The 19,726-nt window shown below is 37.9% G+C and overlaps 1 protein-coding gene across 1 annotated transcript; it reads left to right on the top strand.

The window, feature by feature from the left end:
- Positions 1-4,632: 4,632 nt before the first annotated feature.
- Positions 4,633-5,343, top strand: LOC110876548 (mitotic apparatus protein p62-like). Its single transcript, XM_022124719.1, has one exon. The coding sequence runs from the start codon at positions 4,633-4,635 to the stop codon at positions 5,341-5,343; it is 711 nt and encodes a 236-aa protein (XP_021980411.1).
- The last annotated feature ends 14,383 nt before the right edge of the window (positions 5,344-19,726 follow it).

Raw genomic sequence — 19,726 nt, 5'->3', positions numbered from 1 at the left:
CCCTTAACCTTCTAATTAAATACCTATTAGTTACCAAAAATTTTCACTTTACCCCCCCCCCCAACAAAAAATCTGCCCATGATTACAAAATATTATGTTTAGATTTTTAGTTATGGAATCTTAATCCTCATTGGGCAATAGATATGCAATGATGACTATAGATTGGAGGTTGCAAGGTTCCAAGAAATGCTCATGATAGCATCAAGATCTTCACTCAACCTTCTCCCCTCCTCCCCATTATTTTCGGCTCCCCCTTCCCAATAACTGAAAATCACCATCACTCTCTCTCTCATACTCTCATCTTCTTCACTAACAAGTCCTCTCCAAGCTTGAAGAACATTCAAAGTAGTTACAAGTTGAAGGGCTCACGAGGAAGCTTTGTTCAAGTCTCTAGCACCACCATTCCTTCATCAACCTTGCATTAAGAATTCAAACCCTAGCCTTGTGCTAGTAGTAAGTCCCTTCACACCATTGTTGCATCTTGTTCTTGGTCATAATATTTAGTAGGATGATGATAATCAAGTGACACAAGAAAATGAACACTAAAAAGTTGAACATGAAATTCTGCATAAAAACCCTACATAAAAAGTTTGTGTGAAGTTGAAATCTGGATGGTTTAGGGTTGGCTAAAGCATGATTGAGGTTTGAACATTTATTCATCCATAAACCATGGTTAGGGTCTTTGTTTATGCGTTTTTAGTAACTTTTACTTTGCAAACAGCAAGCTGAGTTGAATTTCCAGCCAACTTCAACAGGCTGTAACTGGACTGTTTTAAATCGAAAAACTGATTTTCTGAAGCCTAAAATGTGTATTTTGGAATAACTAAACAAATGGCACTGGAATCATAATTTTTCGAGATCGTTTACTATTTTTAAAAGACTGTTTTTGGACAGCAGCTCAAGCTGCATTTTTACTGCAGAAAAAGTGTGTCATATTCGTAGTCATAACTTGAAACCTGAGTAAAATCGACTCATGGAATTTTCACAGTAGTTGGTCACCGTTGTCACGACGACCCTCCAACAGGAATTTCATCAATCGGACTTACGGTTAATTTTTAGTGAATTGTTCCGTAAACTGCAATCAGAAAGTAACAAATCTGATTGCAGTCGGGAAAATGATTTTCTATAAAACATTGATAACGAACTAGGCCCCGATATTTTAACTAATAAATTTTGGAATATATAGGACCTTCTGTAAAAATTTGAGAATTTTTGGAAAAGGATAACTATTTTATTAAAATCCCCGAAAACAGCCCAGTTTTGAATATAAAAGCTGAAACGACATAAGTAGTGATTTTGCGTGTCTAAATGTCGGGTAGGCTATCTGAGAATAATCTAACATGTTATATGTCAATAAAAATGCTATGTGCAATGTCGTATGTTTGTCTATGAGTGGGGAATAGATGGGAAACTTATATGGGCATGAACCGTTAAAGTGATGCATGTTATGTGATAGATACGTGTAGGGACTTTGTGCTCTATTTGAAATCACTAATAAACTAAGTGATAATTATACTAGGGCGTGATTGACCGACCTTGACTATTGGCTATATTTGAGAATCAAACCGAGCAACCAAGGTGAGTTCACACTCTTTCCAAGGCATGGGGTTCCCGGTGGGTTGGGAATGGGATTGAATGGCTACTCGAACTATCATTACTATTAAACTACTTACTACTATCCTCGGATTGAAGGGCACGTACGTAAAGCCTACGTACACGACCATAAGACCATCAACTCTATCAATTGAAGTCCCTCATTTATCGACTTAATCGCCGAGGCCTATGGCGAGCGGGTCATTAGTTAATAGCGCTATTAGGTTTAACAAACCTCACACCGTGCCAGTCGGACGGGCGTGTACTAATGGACTATGGGCAAAGGGTCAATGCTGATAGACATTGACTTAGGTCACCTCTTACATTTTCGTAGCAGTCGACACGCGTGGTCTAGTAACACATGGGAAGCCCCCACCAATCTTCGCAAACATGTCAGGAAGACCGCGATACGAATTTATACGATACATGATTTACAAAACGAATAAATGATTTATGAAATGAATGCTATAACTAAACAACCAGCTGTGAATTCACTCAACTTTGTTGTTGACTCGTTGTTACATGCCTTACAGGTCGTTAAATGCTTGGAGCTTGCACGAGGAAGAAGTCGTTGTGGTGTACGGACTGTTATGTTCCGTGCTTAATATTTAAATCCTTATGAACTAATTAAACTTGCATTTTGAACTTTAACTTATAAACTATGGACTTATGTTTTGGACTTTACGATTTTGCTTCCGCTGTTTAAATTAAAAACTTGGTTAACTAGCTTTTAGTCCCCAATCGTATTGTGGTTGGCTTTATTTACCTAAATATGTTGTTTAGTATGATGGATAGCTCGATCCTGGTCACGTCACGCCTCCAAGCGGTGGTACTCCGCATGGTGGATTTTGGGGGTGTGACACATAATATACTTTGTGCAATTGATACTGAATCGACAACTGGTACTGTGGTAGTAAAGATGGCAACATTTTTTAGAGAGAGCAGAATTGCTAAAGCGATGTCTGATAAAACTGGGGTTTATGAATCACATGTTAGAGCATTCTGGGATACAGCAAGGTTTGATGAAACAGACAAAAAGATTCATGCTGTATTAAGAAAGAAGGACAAAAATGGAAAAAATATAGATGTTGGGATTGAATTTAATGTTGCAGATGTAAGAAGAGTTCTTGATCTACAAGATTCTGATGATGATCCGACAATCATGTCAGAACGTCTTGTAAAAGGTTTGTGGTGCAGAATGGGTTTTACTGGGTACAAAAATGGAAAGATGTACAAAAGATGTTTCTCCAAAGCATATCGGTACTTGATGCATTGTATGGTGCATTCATTGGGTCATAGAAAGGGTGCTTATGATGAGGTTGCTGATTATATCATGAACATCATAGCAAGCTTGGTGTTGAACAGAAAGTACAACATTTCTCAAGTAATTTTTGAGTATATGAAGGAAAATTGCCAAGCTGGAGGAGACAAATACATCATGTATCCTAGATTCATCATGATGATACTGAATGATAAAATCAAAGATCTTCCGAAGGACTTTGAGGATGTGATGGAGTTGAGCATTGTAAATAAGGTTACAATTGGTAGAATTACAAAAGATAAAGATGTAAAAACCAAGCAGATGATTTGCAGAATAAAAAATAAAGAATATGTTGCTCCTGAAAATGATAAGTGGAGGCATGACAACAGTGACTCAGACAATGAAGACTCAAAGATGAATGAGATGGTTGAGAAAAAGACTAGGTGGTGGTTCGTTAGAGATGGAAAAAAGGAAAAGGACACCTAAGTCATCCCCTGCGGTTGTTATTCCTAAAGATGGAGAAAAGGGTATAGTGAAAGGGGGAGCATTAAGAACAATTAGATCACATATGGTTTAAATGTTACTAATCTTGTTGTCTATGTTTGTCTTGTAGGGTCTTCTGGAGAGCCACAGCAGAGACTAGTTGATGAGACAGTTTTAGAGCCATCTATGGTGATTGAACAAGGAGCTGAGTTGTTAAAGCAAACTTTGGAAAGTTATCTGAAAAAGAACGAAGAGGTTGCAGCACAACAAGCTCAAGGAACAAGTGCTCATGCTGAAAAGGCTACAAGAGTTGAACCAGAAACAGAAGCTCAAAGTAGTTCAAGTGATGGAGATTCTGAAGCCACACAATCTGATTCTGAATTGATTCCTGAAACTCTTGGTAGAGGAAAAGCTCAATTGATGAAAAGACCTTCAAAGAAACAAAAGGGATCAGATGAAGAAGATTCTCCGTATGATCCTGAAAAGTCAAAGAAGCAAAGAAAGAAGAGAAAAGCAGCTCCAGCTGGAACAATTCCAAGCAATGTCAGATCAAAGAAATCAGGAGCTGAGTCACAAAAGGATAAAGAAGGAAAGAAAGTTCAACATGTGCAGAAAGAAAAGTCTCCAAGTGTTAATATTCCAAAAGAACCAGAGGCGAAATCAAAAGAAGTTCCAGTTGTTGAAACAGAAAAGAAGACAGGTGATGATGATTACGTCGAGATCACAGGCTTCAAAGCTGCCAGTCCTAAACCTGCTCAACAAAATATTCCTGGTTCATCGCATCAGAAAGAAGAAGATTTCAACTTTGATTTTGATAATATTGGTCCTGCTACTGGTATTTTCTCAGAAGATCTTCCAGGAGAAAGTGATATGTTTAATGATAAAGCTGTCAAAGAGCTATTACAAAGGGTCAATAAGTTGGAAAAAGAAAAGGCAAAATCAGAATTGGAACGTGATATGCTGAGAAAACAAGTTGAAGATTTGATGATAGCACATGATAAAATTGTTGCAGCGCTGGTAGAGAAAGAAGCAAGAATGAACAAAATGAAGGATGATGTCGATGATAGTTCTAAAATGTTTGAATTGTTGACACTGGAGATATCTACCTTGAATACAAAGATAAAGGAACTGGAGAATGTGAATCAAACGTTAAATCAGCTTCTCAGTGAAATGAGTGAAGCTACATCAAATGAAATGAAGGCGATGAAGTTGGAAATGGAAGCTATGAAGGCTGACAAAGTAATGAAAGATCAACAACTTCAGATGCTAGTTGCTATAGTTGAAAGCCATCTAAAATGAATATTCATGCTGCATTCGAAGAGATTGATGTGATAAAGGCAAATGAAAGAAGAATGGAGCGAGAACGTCGTCTAGCTGAAGAAGCAAACCAAAAGAACAAAGGTATAGTTGAAGAGGTTGAAGTGGTTGATGGATCTTCGAGTCAACTTGATGCTGGTGGTTCTTCTTCGCAACCTGATGTTGAAATGATTGAAGTTGTTGAAATTCAAGAACAAGTTGAAGATGATCAGGAGATGGTTGAAGCTGAAGAGCCTCATGAACCTGAATTCTTAGTTGTCGGTGAGCCTTCTGAGCCAGTAGTTGCTGAAAATATTCTTCGAAGGGTTGAAATTATTCAGAGAAAAAGAAAGGCTAGGGAAGTTCTGCTACTTGAGTGGAAGAGAGACAAATTTGTGCTAATTGGTAATGCTTACCCTGTGCCATACAATTCAAAAGAAGTGGCCAAGTTGTTAAAGTTTCTTGATCGAAAAAGGAAGGGAAGAATAGCTCGTGGTAAGATTGTGGATGAAGAATCTGATATAGAGATGTTCGGAGATGAAGAAGAGGAGGATGAAGATAAAGATGATGATAAAGGTGATGACAAACCAGATGATAAAGATGACAAAGACGATGATGACAATGATCAAGGTGCTTCTGGACTATTAATCAGAGATCCAGCTGTTCAAGAAAAGGTGGATGAGTTGATGAATAACGAAATCAATGAATAGGAGGATGAAGTTCAGAATGAAGCATCATCATCTGGAAGGCAACCTGTTGATCAGGTACTTCTCTCAAATCCTACCATCTTTTATTTAAATGTTCAACAACAAGGAGAGGTAGAGATTACAAGAACAAGGGCTGAAATGCTTGAAGAATTGGGGTTAGAAGATGGAAAGTTCAAGTTCGACATTGAAGATGAAATTCCTCAGTCCCCTGCAAAGAATTTTGAGCCTAGATACCCCCATGAAGCTGATCATTATGACGATGTAATTGTTGAAAGTGCTTCAGATTCGGAGGAAGATAGATATGATTTTCACTATGAAGGGGAAGATGCGGCATTTCCATCGCTTGTAGAGTTATTTAAAGAGAAAAATGAGGATGAGGTCAGGAGAAAGATTGTAGAAAAGATTTCTACTGAAGATATTCCTGAACCAGTTCCAAGAGAGATTCATGCAGAAGAAAGAAAGAAATGGTTCAAGAACATGCCGAAGGAAAGAAAAATTCTCAGGGCGCTTCAATTTTTCACACATAACAAAGATCTTTCTTGGGGAGACATCCTGTCTTGGGGATACTTAGAAGATCTTAAAGTTTATGCTATCAGACGGGAGCAGGGAGTTCAATATTTTGAGTTCTTAGCTGATATTGCTACTTTACCTTGGTGGGACATAGATACATTGGTGGTAACAAAGAACATTAAAAAGTATTACTACGGTCCAGAAGTACGTGAGCATGATCAGAAATTGTGGAACTATATCAAACAACAAGCAGCGAATCATTATCCAGATTGGAAGCCACATTTCCCAAAGCAAATTGTTACTTACCTGGAGAACGGAGAAAAAGATAATACTTTGGATGTAAAGCCTCCCAGGTGTTTGAAGAATATGCCTCTCAGAGCCATTGAACAAGACTTTCATGATCTATTTCAAGCTTGGCTATACAATCCATCTACAGCTGAGGCAGTGATCTCTTTGTATGACAAGTCCACAGGAGAATCTCGAAGAATCTGTATCTTGGATCCTATGTGGCTGGTGAACTGTTCAAAGAAAGACACAGATTGCTTGTTTGTCAACAAGATAGTTATGACAAGAAAGACAAAGAGATAGCTATGCAATATCAAGGAGTAGTAGATGTCTGCTTCGCCAAAGAAATCAACTCAGGAAGATACTGGAAGACGAAATGGAGAGATCTTGAAATTGATGAGTTCTTAAAAGTTTATAAGAGAAGTCAAAGATCTGAAGCGATAGCTAAAAGAGCTGCTGAGCTGGGAAAAAGAAGAATGGGGTATGTGCCACCTACTGATCAGACGCCAATCGAATCTGAAGAGAACAAGATACCAAAATGGGATCGAAAGCGTGATGGCGACCCAGAATATCGTAAATGGTGGATAAATGAGGGGAGACACAAAAGAAGAAGAATGTTAGAAGAAAGAGCAGAACAAAGAAGGCAAAAAGCGAAAGAAAGGAGACGCAACAGGAGGAAATAAAGACTATGTTGGAAGGAACTGCAGCTACATCCGAGGGGGAGTCTGTTAGTGCAATAACGTCTGTAGCTTCCGTCAACATGTAGTCATATTTTGTATAGTTGTGTATATGTTTTGTATGTTTGTATGTAAAGCAGGTCAGGATTCGGGAAAGTTTTTGTTAAGTGCTAAAGCTGCCAGCCGATCGGCTAGCCCAGCCGATCGGACAGCCCGGCCGATCGAGTAGGCTATTCGATCGGTTAGCATTGTCAGCCGATCGGCTAGCCCAGCCGATCGGCCAGCACTCACTTATCCTGTCCTTGCCTATAAGTAGCTGTTCGATCAGCTTATTTAGAACCTTTTGACACTTTCACTTTCCAGCAACCTTTGTCAGTCTGTGTTCTCTCTGGTTCTTGTACACTTTCATATCATATCAATAGAATATCAGACGGTGATTCAGAGTAGAATTATGTCTTCGTATGTCTGCTATATGATTACATGAATTCCGCGCATTGATCACTTACGATTCAACTACGTTTCCGAACGAGAAGATCCCATCCGAGGGACCAACAACAAAAATTCAAGAAAAAGATACTAATGCCAGTCATATGGCATTTTGTATTTTTTGTTCTTGAAGAAGGCTTGGATGAGGAGAAGAGATCAATGACACTGAAGAGTGGGATGATAATAAAGATGAAGATCAACATGAAGAAAAAGCAAAAAACCCACCCACACGTCATAGATCTATGTCCCCAAACATCCACAAAAAATACACTACAACAGACGAGCAGGCAAAATAATCAAACCGATGGGTTTGTTAAGTTTTACATAAAACGCCATATTTTGGTGTCAGTTCTTGTACTATTAAAGAACAGTGAGACTAATGACAGTGAATATTGTGAAGAGAGATCCGATTAGGATTTTTAATTTATTTTCTTCGCCTGTATTTTTTTTTACTGTGGCTGAAATACAATCCAACAATTGTAAAACGCCAAGATAGCACAAACGCCAAAATGTTTATAAAAAATAATAGAACAATGAGCCATCTTGTTTAAAACCCCTTGAAAAACGCCATTCAAATAAAACGCCATAAACGCCAAAATGTTGATAGAATGAAATCATTAAAACGCCATTAATTGTTGAATTTTGTTAACGCCAAAAATCTTAAAAACCAAATATTAAAACAACATTGGGAAAAGCAGAACTGGAAAAGCAGAAGATGAAAGGACAAAAAAGCCCCTCCGCCCTTTTCTAAGCGTCGTGACACGTGTTGGTCCAGGAAGCGTTCTCACCGTTCTCACACTTTTGAGTGTTTTCTCCCGATCCCGTTTCCAAATATATGTGCGCGTCTGTAATTTTACGGGCATGTATATCCTTCATCACATGCTTGACTTTAATGTATGTATCGAACTTAGTTTTTTATTTGTTAAAAAATTCTCTCTCTAAAAAACCCTTCGCCGGAGGCTCGACGGAACAGTGAGCGTTGGGGTAGTGTGCGAGGTTCCTCCGATATTCACACATATCATGAATCGGATCCTACCTTTCATCCTATCTTGATCTTTCATCTGCTCCCATTCGATGTCCGGGTTTTGGGTTAGTGCTAGGAATACATATCGACGGGAAACACATATCGTGAATCGGATCCTACCTCCATCCTATCTTGACTTTCCGACTTCTCCATTCTCTATCTGAGTGTTGTTTCTCTCTTGGGGTCTGTCCGGACCACAAAATGAAGAAAGCAACAAGAAGTGTGGAGGTAGAAGAAGGGGAGCTACCACCATTGGAGCAAAACCCTAAACCGGGAGGGAACATAGCAGGCAAACCAAGGAGAAAGGATGCCACTACATTTTATGTTACCAATATACCATTATGGATGACAGATGCTGATCTATGGACAGAATGCAGAAACTTAGGTTGCTTGGTTGATGCCTATATAGCAAAGAAAAAAGACACTCTAGGGAGGAGATTTGGTTTTCTACGGTATGCCTATGTTCGGGATGCTGATAAGCTCGTGAAGGCAATTAACATGGTGGATCTAAAGGATGCTAGACTCAAGGCATGTTAGTGCACTATGTGTGTGGCCATAGATAGAAATCTAACTGTACATGTAAAGTTTAGTGTCTTGAGTCTGTAAAATACCGGACAGAGGTTTCGCTAGGTTTTGCTAGGTGTCGTTAGGTAATGTTAGGTCAGTATATGGTATGACACGATACGAAGGGAGCGGATCTGAACAAGAATGATGTCATCATTCTTATTGATGACATCATTCATATGACATCATCAAACAAGAAATGGCATGCACTGGATTTTGATTTTGTACGTAATGCATGCACACATAAAACATGGTTCCGCTTGAAAAGGCTTTCAAGATGGTTCCGCTTGAAAAGGATTAAAACACGATTCCGCTTGAATTGCAAGCATTGACCAAACTATATAAATCAGGTGATCTCATTCAAACGGAATCAGAAGAGAAGGAAGAGACCTTATTTCGCTTGAACAAGAACTTTTTCATGTTCAACAGATCTTCGTCAAGAACACTCTGATTACGTCACGTTGATTAGATCTCGAGTGTTCGTTGTATAGATTGAGTCGAAACTCTGTCCATTTGTCGTTGTTACGTAATAAAACGTTGTTTAATTACGTCTTCACGCACGATTACGGTTCGATTTAACGGATTCCGCATGTTAAATCGAATCCACCGCAGATCTAGTGATCATTTACGATCCGATCCTGTACTCACAAGTGGTATCAGAGCTACGGATGCTCTGCGTGTAATCGTGATTGAAATCGGACAAGTTTCGGTTTGTTTCGATGTGATTTTGGACGGTTTCATTCAAGTTTCGTAGTGATTCAGTATATTGTTTGATCTTGTATGATATTTTTTTCATTGATTTCGAACAGTTTCTGTTTGATATCACAGATAAACACAGCTAATAATTGGTGAAAACAAAGATTTTACAAGAGAAACTGATCTTAAAAAGATAAAAATAGTAGAGTTTGTTACATGTATTGATGAAATTTTCACAGATCTGAAAGACGTATCGCTGTTTCACATGATAATTCCTATGTCATCTGTATGATCTTTATAATCTTCAAATGTTAGAATCTGAAGTTACTTGTGCATGATTAGATCTGAGTTGAGTTGCAGGTCATTATTGTTGTTGGAACGAGAAATAGATCTGAGTTGAACTTTGTGTTGTTAAAAACGATCTGAATGTGAAATTGAATCTGATTTGGTTGATTTTCAATCAGTTTCGGCATGTTGTTCGTGTTAATTCAATCGTTTTCGGACTGTTTTGATAGTATTTCAGATTGATTCAATTTGATTTAGTGATTTTTGATTGATTTCTGGTTGATTCCATTGTGATTACTGTTTGATTCGGATCATTTTGAAGTTATACAAATTGTTTTGATTGATTTTCGGATTATTTCGATGGTTTTTGATGAATTTCAATCGGTTGTCAATGCTGATTTGGTGATTTGATTACGTATATCATCTGCATTCTTGATTCATTTACATTTCATTACATCTGGTCCTGATCGAATTATTGTTGTTGATTGTTCTTTGTGTTATGATTGAAGAAGATTGGTTGTGACGATGAGTTGGTTTATTATCCAGGTCATTAGCGACAGCTTGTGAGTGTTGGTAAAAAGATTTAGATGGTGTCGGCCATTACTTGAAATCCCATGTGATGATATGATATATTAATTTGGTCCAATCAGATTTCGAGTATTATCTTTTGCATGTGATTATCAAATTCAGTACAGTAATCGGCCCAATAGAATTATCATTACAATTGAGAGTTGTCAGATTAGTGGGATTGAGGTTCATTAATTCAAATTTAAGCGGCCCAATCATTATTAAAGATCAATTTAAAGGCCCAATGAGAATTGAAGTTTAATTGTGAAGGTCCAATCAAGTGAAACTCTTGTCAGCCCACTGCTTACTCGGCCACATTAAGCTTTGAGGTCCAATCAAGTGAAACTCGAAATCTAGAATTGTGTTATTGTGTGTGTTTATCGGTCCAAGGTTGCCATGTGATAAGATTCATTAATTCAAGTTGTCGAGTTTAGTGGGTTTGTTAATCCAATTAAATCAAGTGTTAGTATTGTTAGCCCAATCAATCATTAAACATATTCATTAATATCATCGGTCCGATCAGTGAAGGCCCAATTGAATTCTTTTTGTTCCGATCAAGCCCAAATCATTCTAAGTCCATCCAAAAAGTGTATCACATCAGTTCATTTTCAGGCCCATTCATTCAGTGATTTCACTTGAACAACATTGAAGCGAGTTTTCGACAACGAGTCTTAGATTGATTTCATCAACACACACTGTTACGTATTCAATCCGTTTAAACTGATTGTTTGTTTGTTTGTTTGCAGGTGATCCGAGGTATTTGTCAAGCATCGGATACCCGCCCGAGCGAATCCACACTCGATCCGCTGTCGTCTGATTTTTATCACTCAATCGGATATTCATCTGATTCAGTGGTTTGATAAAGTGATTGAACTAATCTTAGATTGTGCGAATTTTCGTATCGTTTGATAACCTGTCTTTGTAAATCTTTCAATACCGAAACATGGGTTTTGAGTTTTATATTGCACAGAACAAGTTTGATAGTTTTATAGGTATCAAGGGAGAGTCTACAATAGAATTCATCAAGAGGTATGCCAAGTTGCATATAGAGATGCGAAATTTGAACATTAACAAAACAAATGAGGAGTGGGTTGACAAGTTGGCAAATGCTTTACCAAATGATGAGTGGGGTACTTATTTGCTGATGTTGAAGAACAATTCAGATTATGTTAATTTGAACCTTCGTGCGTTTGTCGAGAAGATACAAGCTCAAGAACTTGAGTTCCAAAAGATTAGAAAATTGAAGTCTGATTCAGGAGAAAAGAATCATAAAGCAGCAACTGTTCAAGTGAAAGCCAAATCTGAGGAAAATGTTCAAGTGGTAGAGAAGCAAGTTGAAGAAATTTCAGTTATCAAGATCAAGAAGAAAGCTGAAGCTGAAACGATGACCGAGAAGTGCTTAAACTGTGATAAATCTAAAGTAGACAATATCAAACTCTTAAAAGAGATGGAGAGTTTGACATTGGAAATCAAAATTTTGAAAGAAATGAAAAAGTTTTTGAAGATAAGATAAAATCTTCAGAAAACAAAGATCTTTGGATAAAATTGGAAAACAAAAATCTGAAACAAAATGAAGCAAAATTTCAAGAACATATAAAAGTTTTAGAAAATGAAAAATCTGTTCTTGAAAAGAATATAGTGGAAAATGAAAATGCAATTACTTCTCAGCTTGAAAAAATCTCTCAGCTTGAAAATAAAGCTAAGAGTGCAAGAAATCAAATTAATGAGGTTGAGAAGAAATTGAAAGGTTTTGTGACCTCATCAGCGATGCTAAATCAATTATGTCCAAAACCGATCAATGAAGTTCCAATAAGTGACAATGTCACAAATTATGACAAAGTCATAATTGAGGATTGTGATGATAAAACTCATGATGAAAATGAGAAAAAGAAAATATTTTTGAAATTAAAAGAAAAGTTTCAAGAAACTGTTTTACATTCTACTAAGAAAGGTGAGTGCTTAATGCAAAAACCTATAAAGAAGAATGTGGAACAAAAACAAAATGTTAAAAAACCGAAAAATCTTCAAAATAACAATAAAAGCTCATCAGTTCAGTCATCCAATCATTATAAAAAATCACAAAAAGTTGAATATCAAAACTCACAAAAAGTTAGTAATAAGTGGTGCAGGTTTGACCACAGTGCTCAAGCGTCAAATCAAGCTTATAGGAGAACTCATGAGTACTACAAATCAAATAAGTGTTATGATTTAACTGTTTGGATTGATGGTGGAGATTGGTATGATAACAGGGTGTGTTACAACTGTGGTTTTCAAGGACACATTGTTGTTAACTGCCAGAGACAGAGATTTGAGACAAGTAGATGTTACGAATGCCAAATCAAAGGGCATATTGCCAGAGATTGCCCAATGAGATCAATAGAAAGATCGAGGGCTGAATCTCAGAAAAAGATGAAGAAATCAGTCATGGTCGAAGAAAAGCCCAAAGAACGGAAGGTGAAAGAACAGAAAGTGAAGCTTTCACAAGGGCAAAAAGACAGACTGAGAAAGAAAAGGAAGAAAACACGAGAGTATCTCGAAAGGATTTTGTCCTCGGATACAACAAGAAAATCAGAGAAGAGTTCTGATAAATCGTCTTGCTCTCCAAAGAAGGACAAATCAAGCAAAACGAATTCATCAGATGCAAATCTGAGGACATAATGGAGTGTGAAGAAAGGAAAAGTTCCTGGTGATGAATTTGTTTCTTCTGAAACAAAAGAGCCAGTTGTTGGCGATGATTCTGATTCGTCAAAATCAAAGGAGCCACAAGTTGAGCTCAAAAGTGAAAATTCAGTTCCGCCAATGGATGATATCAACTTTCCACCATTGCGGACTGAAAATTTTACACAAAAGGTTGGTAAGCTGAAAATTTCTAATCAATTCTATTCTGAAAAAAAGAATTTGAGGTCGAAAAGGCTTTCAATGGCAAAGTAAAAAATATTTTTGGAAAGATGGTTGAGGGAAAGGTTAAAGGGGTTAAAGAATTTTATGAAACAAAAGGGAATGTTCAAACCCCGAGTGAAAATAACTCAAATACACCCAAGGCTGGTCAGGCTTGGGTGCCTGCATTCGTTGCTTAAAAATCCTGACTTGCCGGAACTCCCAGGTTGGTAATTGGGGAGTAGGAATCGGCATCTTTCTTGAGAAATTCACAGGTTGGTAATTGTGATATTCCGAATTACCAGTGGTAAATCAAGGACATTAATTTGTACTTGATTTAACTATCTTACAAGTGGTATGATTATTGGAAATTGTTTTTGTGAAAAACCTATATGTGATTGAAAACAGTGTGATGAATTAAACCCCGTGTTTGTGAAATGGCAAACAAAACTAATTTTCCGGAAAAACCATTTTGATTAAAACAAACTTAAGTGTTTTGAAATCATAATGGGAAAATAGTTTGTTGTCAGGGGGAGTTCTGACTGTTTAAGCCAAATGGATGGCGAATTGAGGCAATTCTCATCAGTTTGTCACTTTGTTTGCATAGTTTACTGCTTTATTTTTCAAATTTTCCCAGAAAATCAAAATTGAAATATATTTTGATTTTAGGGGGAGAAAAATTTTTAAAAAAATTAGAAAATTTGAAAAATTCAAAACATTGAAAAAATCAAAAAATGAGTTTTGTTGAGACAAGAGGAAATGATAGTAAATCAGTAGACTATCACAGCATGCTAAAGAAATGAAATGTAAAATGTGATAAGCGGTCTCACTAAAGATGTGACGATAGGCTCAGCTAGACTAGTAGATTTGCGATAACGATACAAACTTAAATGAAAAAGCCTAGTTCTAGTGGGAAACATGGTTGAAAGCATAGTACTTAGTTTTGTCCTTCGTGATTGTGTACTACATGATGAGAAAATTCTTATTTTGTTTAAACATTCTGCTTTGTTTTTGCATAAATCACAGTTGATGAAAGTTTAAAGGCATTACTTGAGTTAGTGTATTACATGATGAGGGGATATGCTGAGATCGTGGGGTCCATAAGAATTTTGTGCAAAATTAATATACCTTAACGTATCGGTAAGCATTTTGAAAGTTTTTAGATTGAGCTTAAGAGGACAACTATATCGTCAATCAACATGAATCGTTTAGAATTTAAAATGTCTAAAAGCTTAATGGTGCTAGTGATGTGTCTCATAAACTGATATGATCCTCTTACACAAACTCACAAAAAAATATTGTCTGTAAATATTTCTTTACTACTTTTCATTAAACAAAAAAATCCAAAAAGAATGTGTTTTAGCATAAAATTTTGAAAAATCAAAAAGATTTTACTTCATCTTATTTTCGACAACTGATGTTGAAGAGCTGATTTTCAAAAATTCTAAGTGCTAAACATGATGAACAACAGGGTTGGGAGAATGTGTTTGTAATGAAAAGTGAAGATAAAATCTGAGAATGTTTCAATTAATTTCTACCCAAAACGTAAAGATTTCGATTTTAATTTCTTCGTAGAGAATGTGCAGGAAGCTAAATGTAAAGGGGAGCAAGATTAAACGTCAAATCTAAGAAATTTAGGGCATCATTCAAGGGGGAGACTGTGGTTTCACTTGAAGATGTTATCCAAGGCAGTTCAAGACTAAACATCACAGATTTCTAGCTATGTCCAAGGGGGAGATTGTTAGTGCACTATGTGTGTGGCCATAGATATAAATCTAACTGTACATGTAGAGTCTAGTGTCTTGAGGCTGTAAAATACCGGACAGAGGTTTCGCTAGGTTTCGCTAGGTGTCGTTAGGTAATGTTAGGTCAGTATACGGTATGACACAATACGAAGGGAGCGGATCTGAACAAGAATTATGTCATCATTCTTATTGATGACATCATTCATATGACATCATCAAACAAGAAATGGCATGCACTGGATTTTGATTTTGTACATAATGCATGCACACATAAAACATGGTTCCGCTTGAAAAGGCTTACAAGATGGTTCCGCCTGAAAAGGATTAAAACATGATTCCGCTTGAAATGCAAGCATTGACCAAACTATATAAATCAGGTGATCTCATTCAAACGTAATCAGAAGAGAAGGAAGAGACCTTATTTTGCTTGAAAAAGAACTTTTTCATGTTCATCAGATCTTCGTCAAGAACAGTCCGATTACGTCACGTTGATTAGATCTCGAGTTCGTTGTATAGATTGAGTCGAAACTCTGTCCGGTTGTCGTTGTTACGTAATAAAACGTTGTTTAATTACGTCTTCGCGCACAATTACGGTTCGATTTTAACGGATTCCGCACGATAAATCGAATCCACCGCAGATCTAGTGATCGTTTACGATCCGATCCTGTACTCACAAGGCAAACATTGCCAAGTACAACAACGATAACAGGAAAATGATGAATGGGAAGGACAACAACGGGACAAACAAGGGTACAGAGGAAAACTTGAGACAATCTGAACAGAAGAAACATGTAAAGCCAAGACAGACACAAGAACAATCAAGTTACGGGAGTTGAAACAGCCACTAGAAGGATATTCTAATGGGTAATAAGAGAAATGACGCAACGGAGGATCACGTAGTATTGAATTTCAACAATGATGCGGACACGTTAAAATGGTGGGCAAGAAAAGCGTTTGTGGGTAGATTCAAAAACTTTGAAGGCCTAAAGAAAGCGTATACCCTAAGAGCACAGGTTAGTAGTCAGGGAGGTTTCCTAAGATATACAGGGGGGATGAGCTTCATTGCAACTTTTGATAGAGAAAACACAATGCTGGATTTCCTGGAAGGGGCAAGAAAGGTATGGGAAAAGGATCTGGAAGACATGTATGTATGGGATGGTCAAGTGATTCCATATCAGCGACTTGTTTGGTTATCAATTAAAGGAGTACACATGCAATTATGGTGCAGTGCTGTGATGAATGTAATAGCAGGCAAGTACGGGGAGGTGGTTAGTGGGTCAACAGTGGATTCATTGGATTTAAACCTATCAATGGATAGTGTTAAAATTCTAGTAAATCACGGGAAAAGGATTGATGATAAAATTGGGGTGACGTGGAAGGGACATAGATTTGAGGTATGGGTTACTAAAATGGATGAAACATGGGCACCGGTTTTCATCACCAAGAACAACGACTACCAAATGCCTGGAACATCGATGAACCATGATACTGATGGGCTGGAAAATGAAACAGAACCAGGGGATGCTCCGGCGGACGCTTCGGCGACGGGTGGGGGGACAGGTCAACAGTCTCTAGAGGAAACGAAAGACCAAAGGTTGTGGAGGCAGTTGAAAAGCCTTATGGGGAACAGGAAAAGGTGAAGGAAGCGGGAGTTGACATTCTCGAAGAAGTAATTATGGAACAAAACAACACAACCAACTCATCAATCAATGTCAGGAATCCCTATGATGATTGTAATAATACAAGAGAGGGGGATGAGGTGCACGTGACGGAATCACAAATGCAGTCTAGTGAGTTTGATGGGTCAAACGAAAAACAAAGTGAAGATAGAAATGGGTCGGCCCAAGTTAATAATAAGGAGCAAGGAGACAAAGCCCAAAAGAAAAGAAAAAGGAGTCTAATTGAGGAAGTAAAAAACCATGCTCTCAAGCCCAATCAACAGGTCAGAAAACACAAAGGTATCAATTTAAATGTGGAGTTGTCAGATGAGACAAGACTGAACCCTAGAAAAAAGTCAACAAGGATGAAGTTCAAGATGAGAAGAAATAAGATGCGAGGTAAACAAATCCGGGATATAGAAGAACAGTGGGAAGAAAAAGGGCACTCACTGGATGATGACTTTGAATCAGAGTGGGAAGACAGAGCATAGTCAGACTCTACTCTAATGCCGAACACAAACCCGGAAGAAAATAAGGAGCTAGACATCGATGATTAAGTAGCCGATGAGCTGCGGGGCACGGAAGTAATCAAAGAAATACTAGTAGTTAACTTGGCCGGAAAAAGCGACTAGATCGAGAAAATCATCAACGATGAACAGGTGGATGTATTGATCAAATGAATTGGGCATCACTAAACGTGAAAGGAGCAGGGGGTCAGGGAAGGCGCCGATGGTCAGAAGCCTAATAAAAGAAAATAGAGTGGGATTCTTAGCACTACAGGAAACACAGTTGTGTAATATGTCGGAAGCAAAAATTCGCAAATTCTAGAACGGAACAGCCTTGGAGTATGTCAAAGTTGACGCAGTAGGCAGATCAGGGGGAATAGTATCGATTTGGAATCCAGGTATGCTTAGAAAAAGTATGGAATTGCTGGATCAAAATTTTATTATGGTAAAAGGTGAATTGATTGGAGAAGGCTTAGAGCTAACGGTGGTGAATGTATATGCTCCAAACATAGCCACTGAAAGAAGACAGATCTGGAACAAGTTGTTGTCTGTCCGAAGCCTTATACAAGGTCTGTGGTTGTTGATGGGAGGCTTTAATGAAGTCCGAGTACCTGAAGATAGATGGAACTCCAATTTTGATACCAATGACGCATTACACTTCAGTAATTTTATTGGGGCGGCAAGACTATTAGAATTCCCAATGTCGGGGACAAAATTTACGTTTCTATCAGGTGATGGTAAGAAGATGAGCAAAATATACAGAGCATTGGTGAATAGCGAGTTTATGTCAAAGTGGACGAATGCAACATTTAGGGCTCTTGAAAGAACTATATCCGATCATAGTCCAATAACATTAGCTGCGGGTCGAACGGATTACGGGCCGACCCCATTTCGTTTCTCAACAGTTGGTTGGATATCCCGGGTATAGAGGAGGTAGTAAAGAAGGGCTTGGGGTATCAATTGGGAGGCAATTTCAAAGATCTAGTGATGGGGGCTAAATTAAAGGGTATCAAGGAAGAAGTTAAGAAATGGAGAAGAGAAAAAAAAAGAGGTCGAAGAGAAAGAGTTTACAGAAGCAATTAACAGCTAAAAGAATTGGACGCTACCACCGAAGAAAGGATATTGGAGGATAATGAAATTGAAATTTGGAGAAATTGCAAAAGTAGGATCAGGGAATGGTTTCGCAGGAGAGCCAAAGACGTTCAACAAAAATCCAGAACGAAATTGATTTTGGATGGTGATGAGAATTCCAGGTACTTCCACACAATTGTGAATAGTAATGTGGCGAGGAACAAAATTAGCGGTTTTTGGATTGATGGCTCGTGGGTTGTTGATCCGTCAACCATCATGAAATATATTCAAGAGAATCTGGAAAGGAAATTCACGGAACCTACGACGTAAAGACCTCGGATGCCATCTCACGAGTTCACGAAGTTATCAGAGATGGATGCAATAGGACTAGTCGAGAGTTTTACATGAGAGGAAGTAAAGGCAACTGTCTGGGAATGTGGTTCGAATAAGGCGCCGGGACCCAATGGGATCACCTTTGCCATTGTCAAAAGATTCTGGAAGGAACTTGAAGAAAGTGTAATGAAAATGATGGTGCAGTTTCATTCCCACGGGTCCATTCAGAAGTCCTACAGTGCGTCTTTCATTTCTTTGATTCCAAAGGTTAGTAACCCAGTTACTTTATCAGATTTCAGGCCAATTTCGCTTATCGGTGTCATAAATAAAATTATTTCAAAACTCTGGCCAATCGATTGAAAAGGGTTTTGAAAAATATCATATCACATGAACAATCGGCTTTCGTTGCTAATCGAAACATAATTGACGGACCCTTGGTCCTAAACGAAGTAATCTCATGGGCAAGAAGACAAATGAAACATGTTTTTTTTTGTTCAAAGCTGACCTAGAGAAAGCTTATGATACTCTAAATTGGAGCTTTTTAATCTCGGTACTTACACATATGGGCTTTCCATCTCGGTGGAAAACATGGATTATGGGTATTCTATTTTCGGGAAAAGCGTCGGTTTTAGTTAATGGGTCTCCAACGGGGGAGTATCAATACAAGAGGGGACTGAGACAAGGCGACCCATTATCCCCATTTTTATTCACAATTGCAATGGAAGCTTTGCATGTACTAATGATGAAGGCAGTTGGCTCGGGTGTATTCAAGGGGTTAAAATTACCAAATAGTGGCCCATGTTTATCGCACCTATTCTTTGCAGATGATTCTATCTTTATGGGCTCATGGGACATAGATAACATGAAATCACTACGTAGAATACTGAGAGTGTTTTTCATGATGTCGGGTTTAAAAGTGAACCACAATAAAAGCTTTCTATATGGGATTGGGATGAATAAAGCAGAAATTGAAAACATGGCCAGTACACTGAAGTGTAAAATGGGGCGGTTCCCATTCACGTATTTGGGATTGAAGGTTGGTGCAAACATGAACAGGGTGGGAAACCGGAAGGAAGTAATAGATAAGTTCAACCAGAGATTG

Source organism: Helianthus annuus, chromosome 11 (genome assembly GCF_002127325.2).
Source record: "Helianthus annuus cultivar XRQ/B chromosome 11, HanXRQr2.0-SUNRISE, whole genome shotgun sequence".
In the NCBI taxonomy this organism is placed as follows: Eukaryota; Viridiplantae; Streptophyta; class Magnoliopsida; order Asterales; family Asteraceae; genus Helianthus; species Helianthus annuus.
The sequence above is the reverse complement of the archived record's forward strand: the minus strand, read 5'-3'. Positions and strand labels throughout refer to the sequence as shown.

Bases quoted from the DNA above. Each gene is read 5' to 3' on its own strand.
- LOC110876548 (XM_022124719.1), top strand. From the start codon at position 4,633: ATGAATATTCATGCTGCATTCGAAGAGATTGATGTGATAAAGGCAAAT.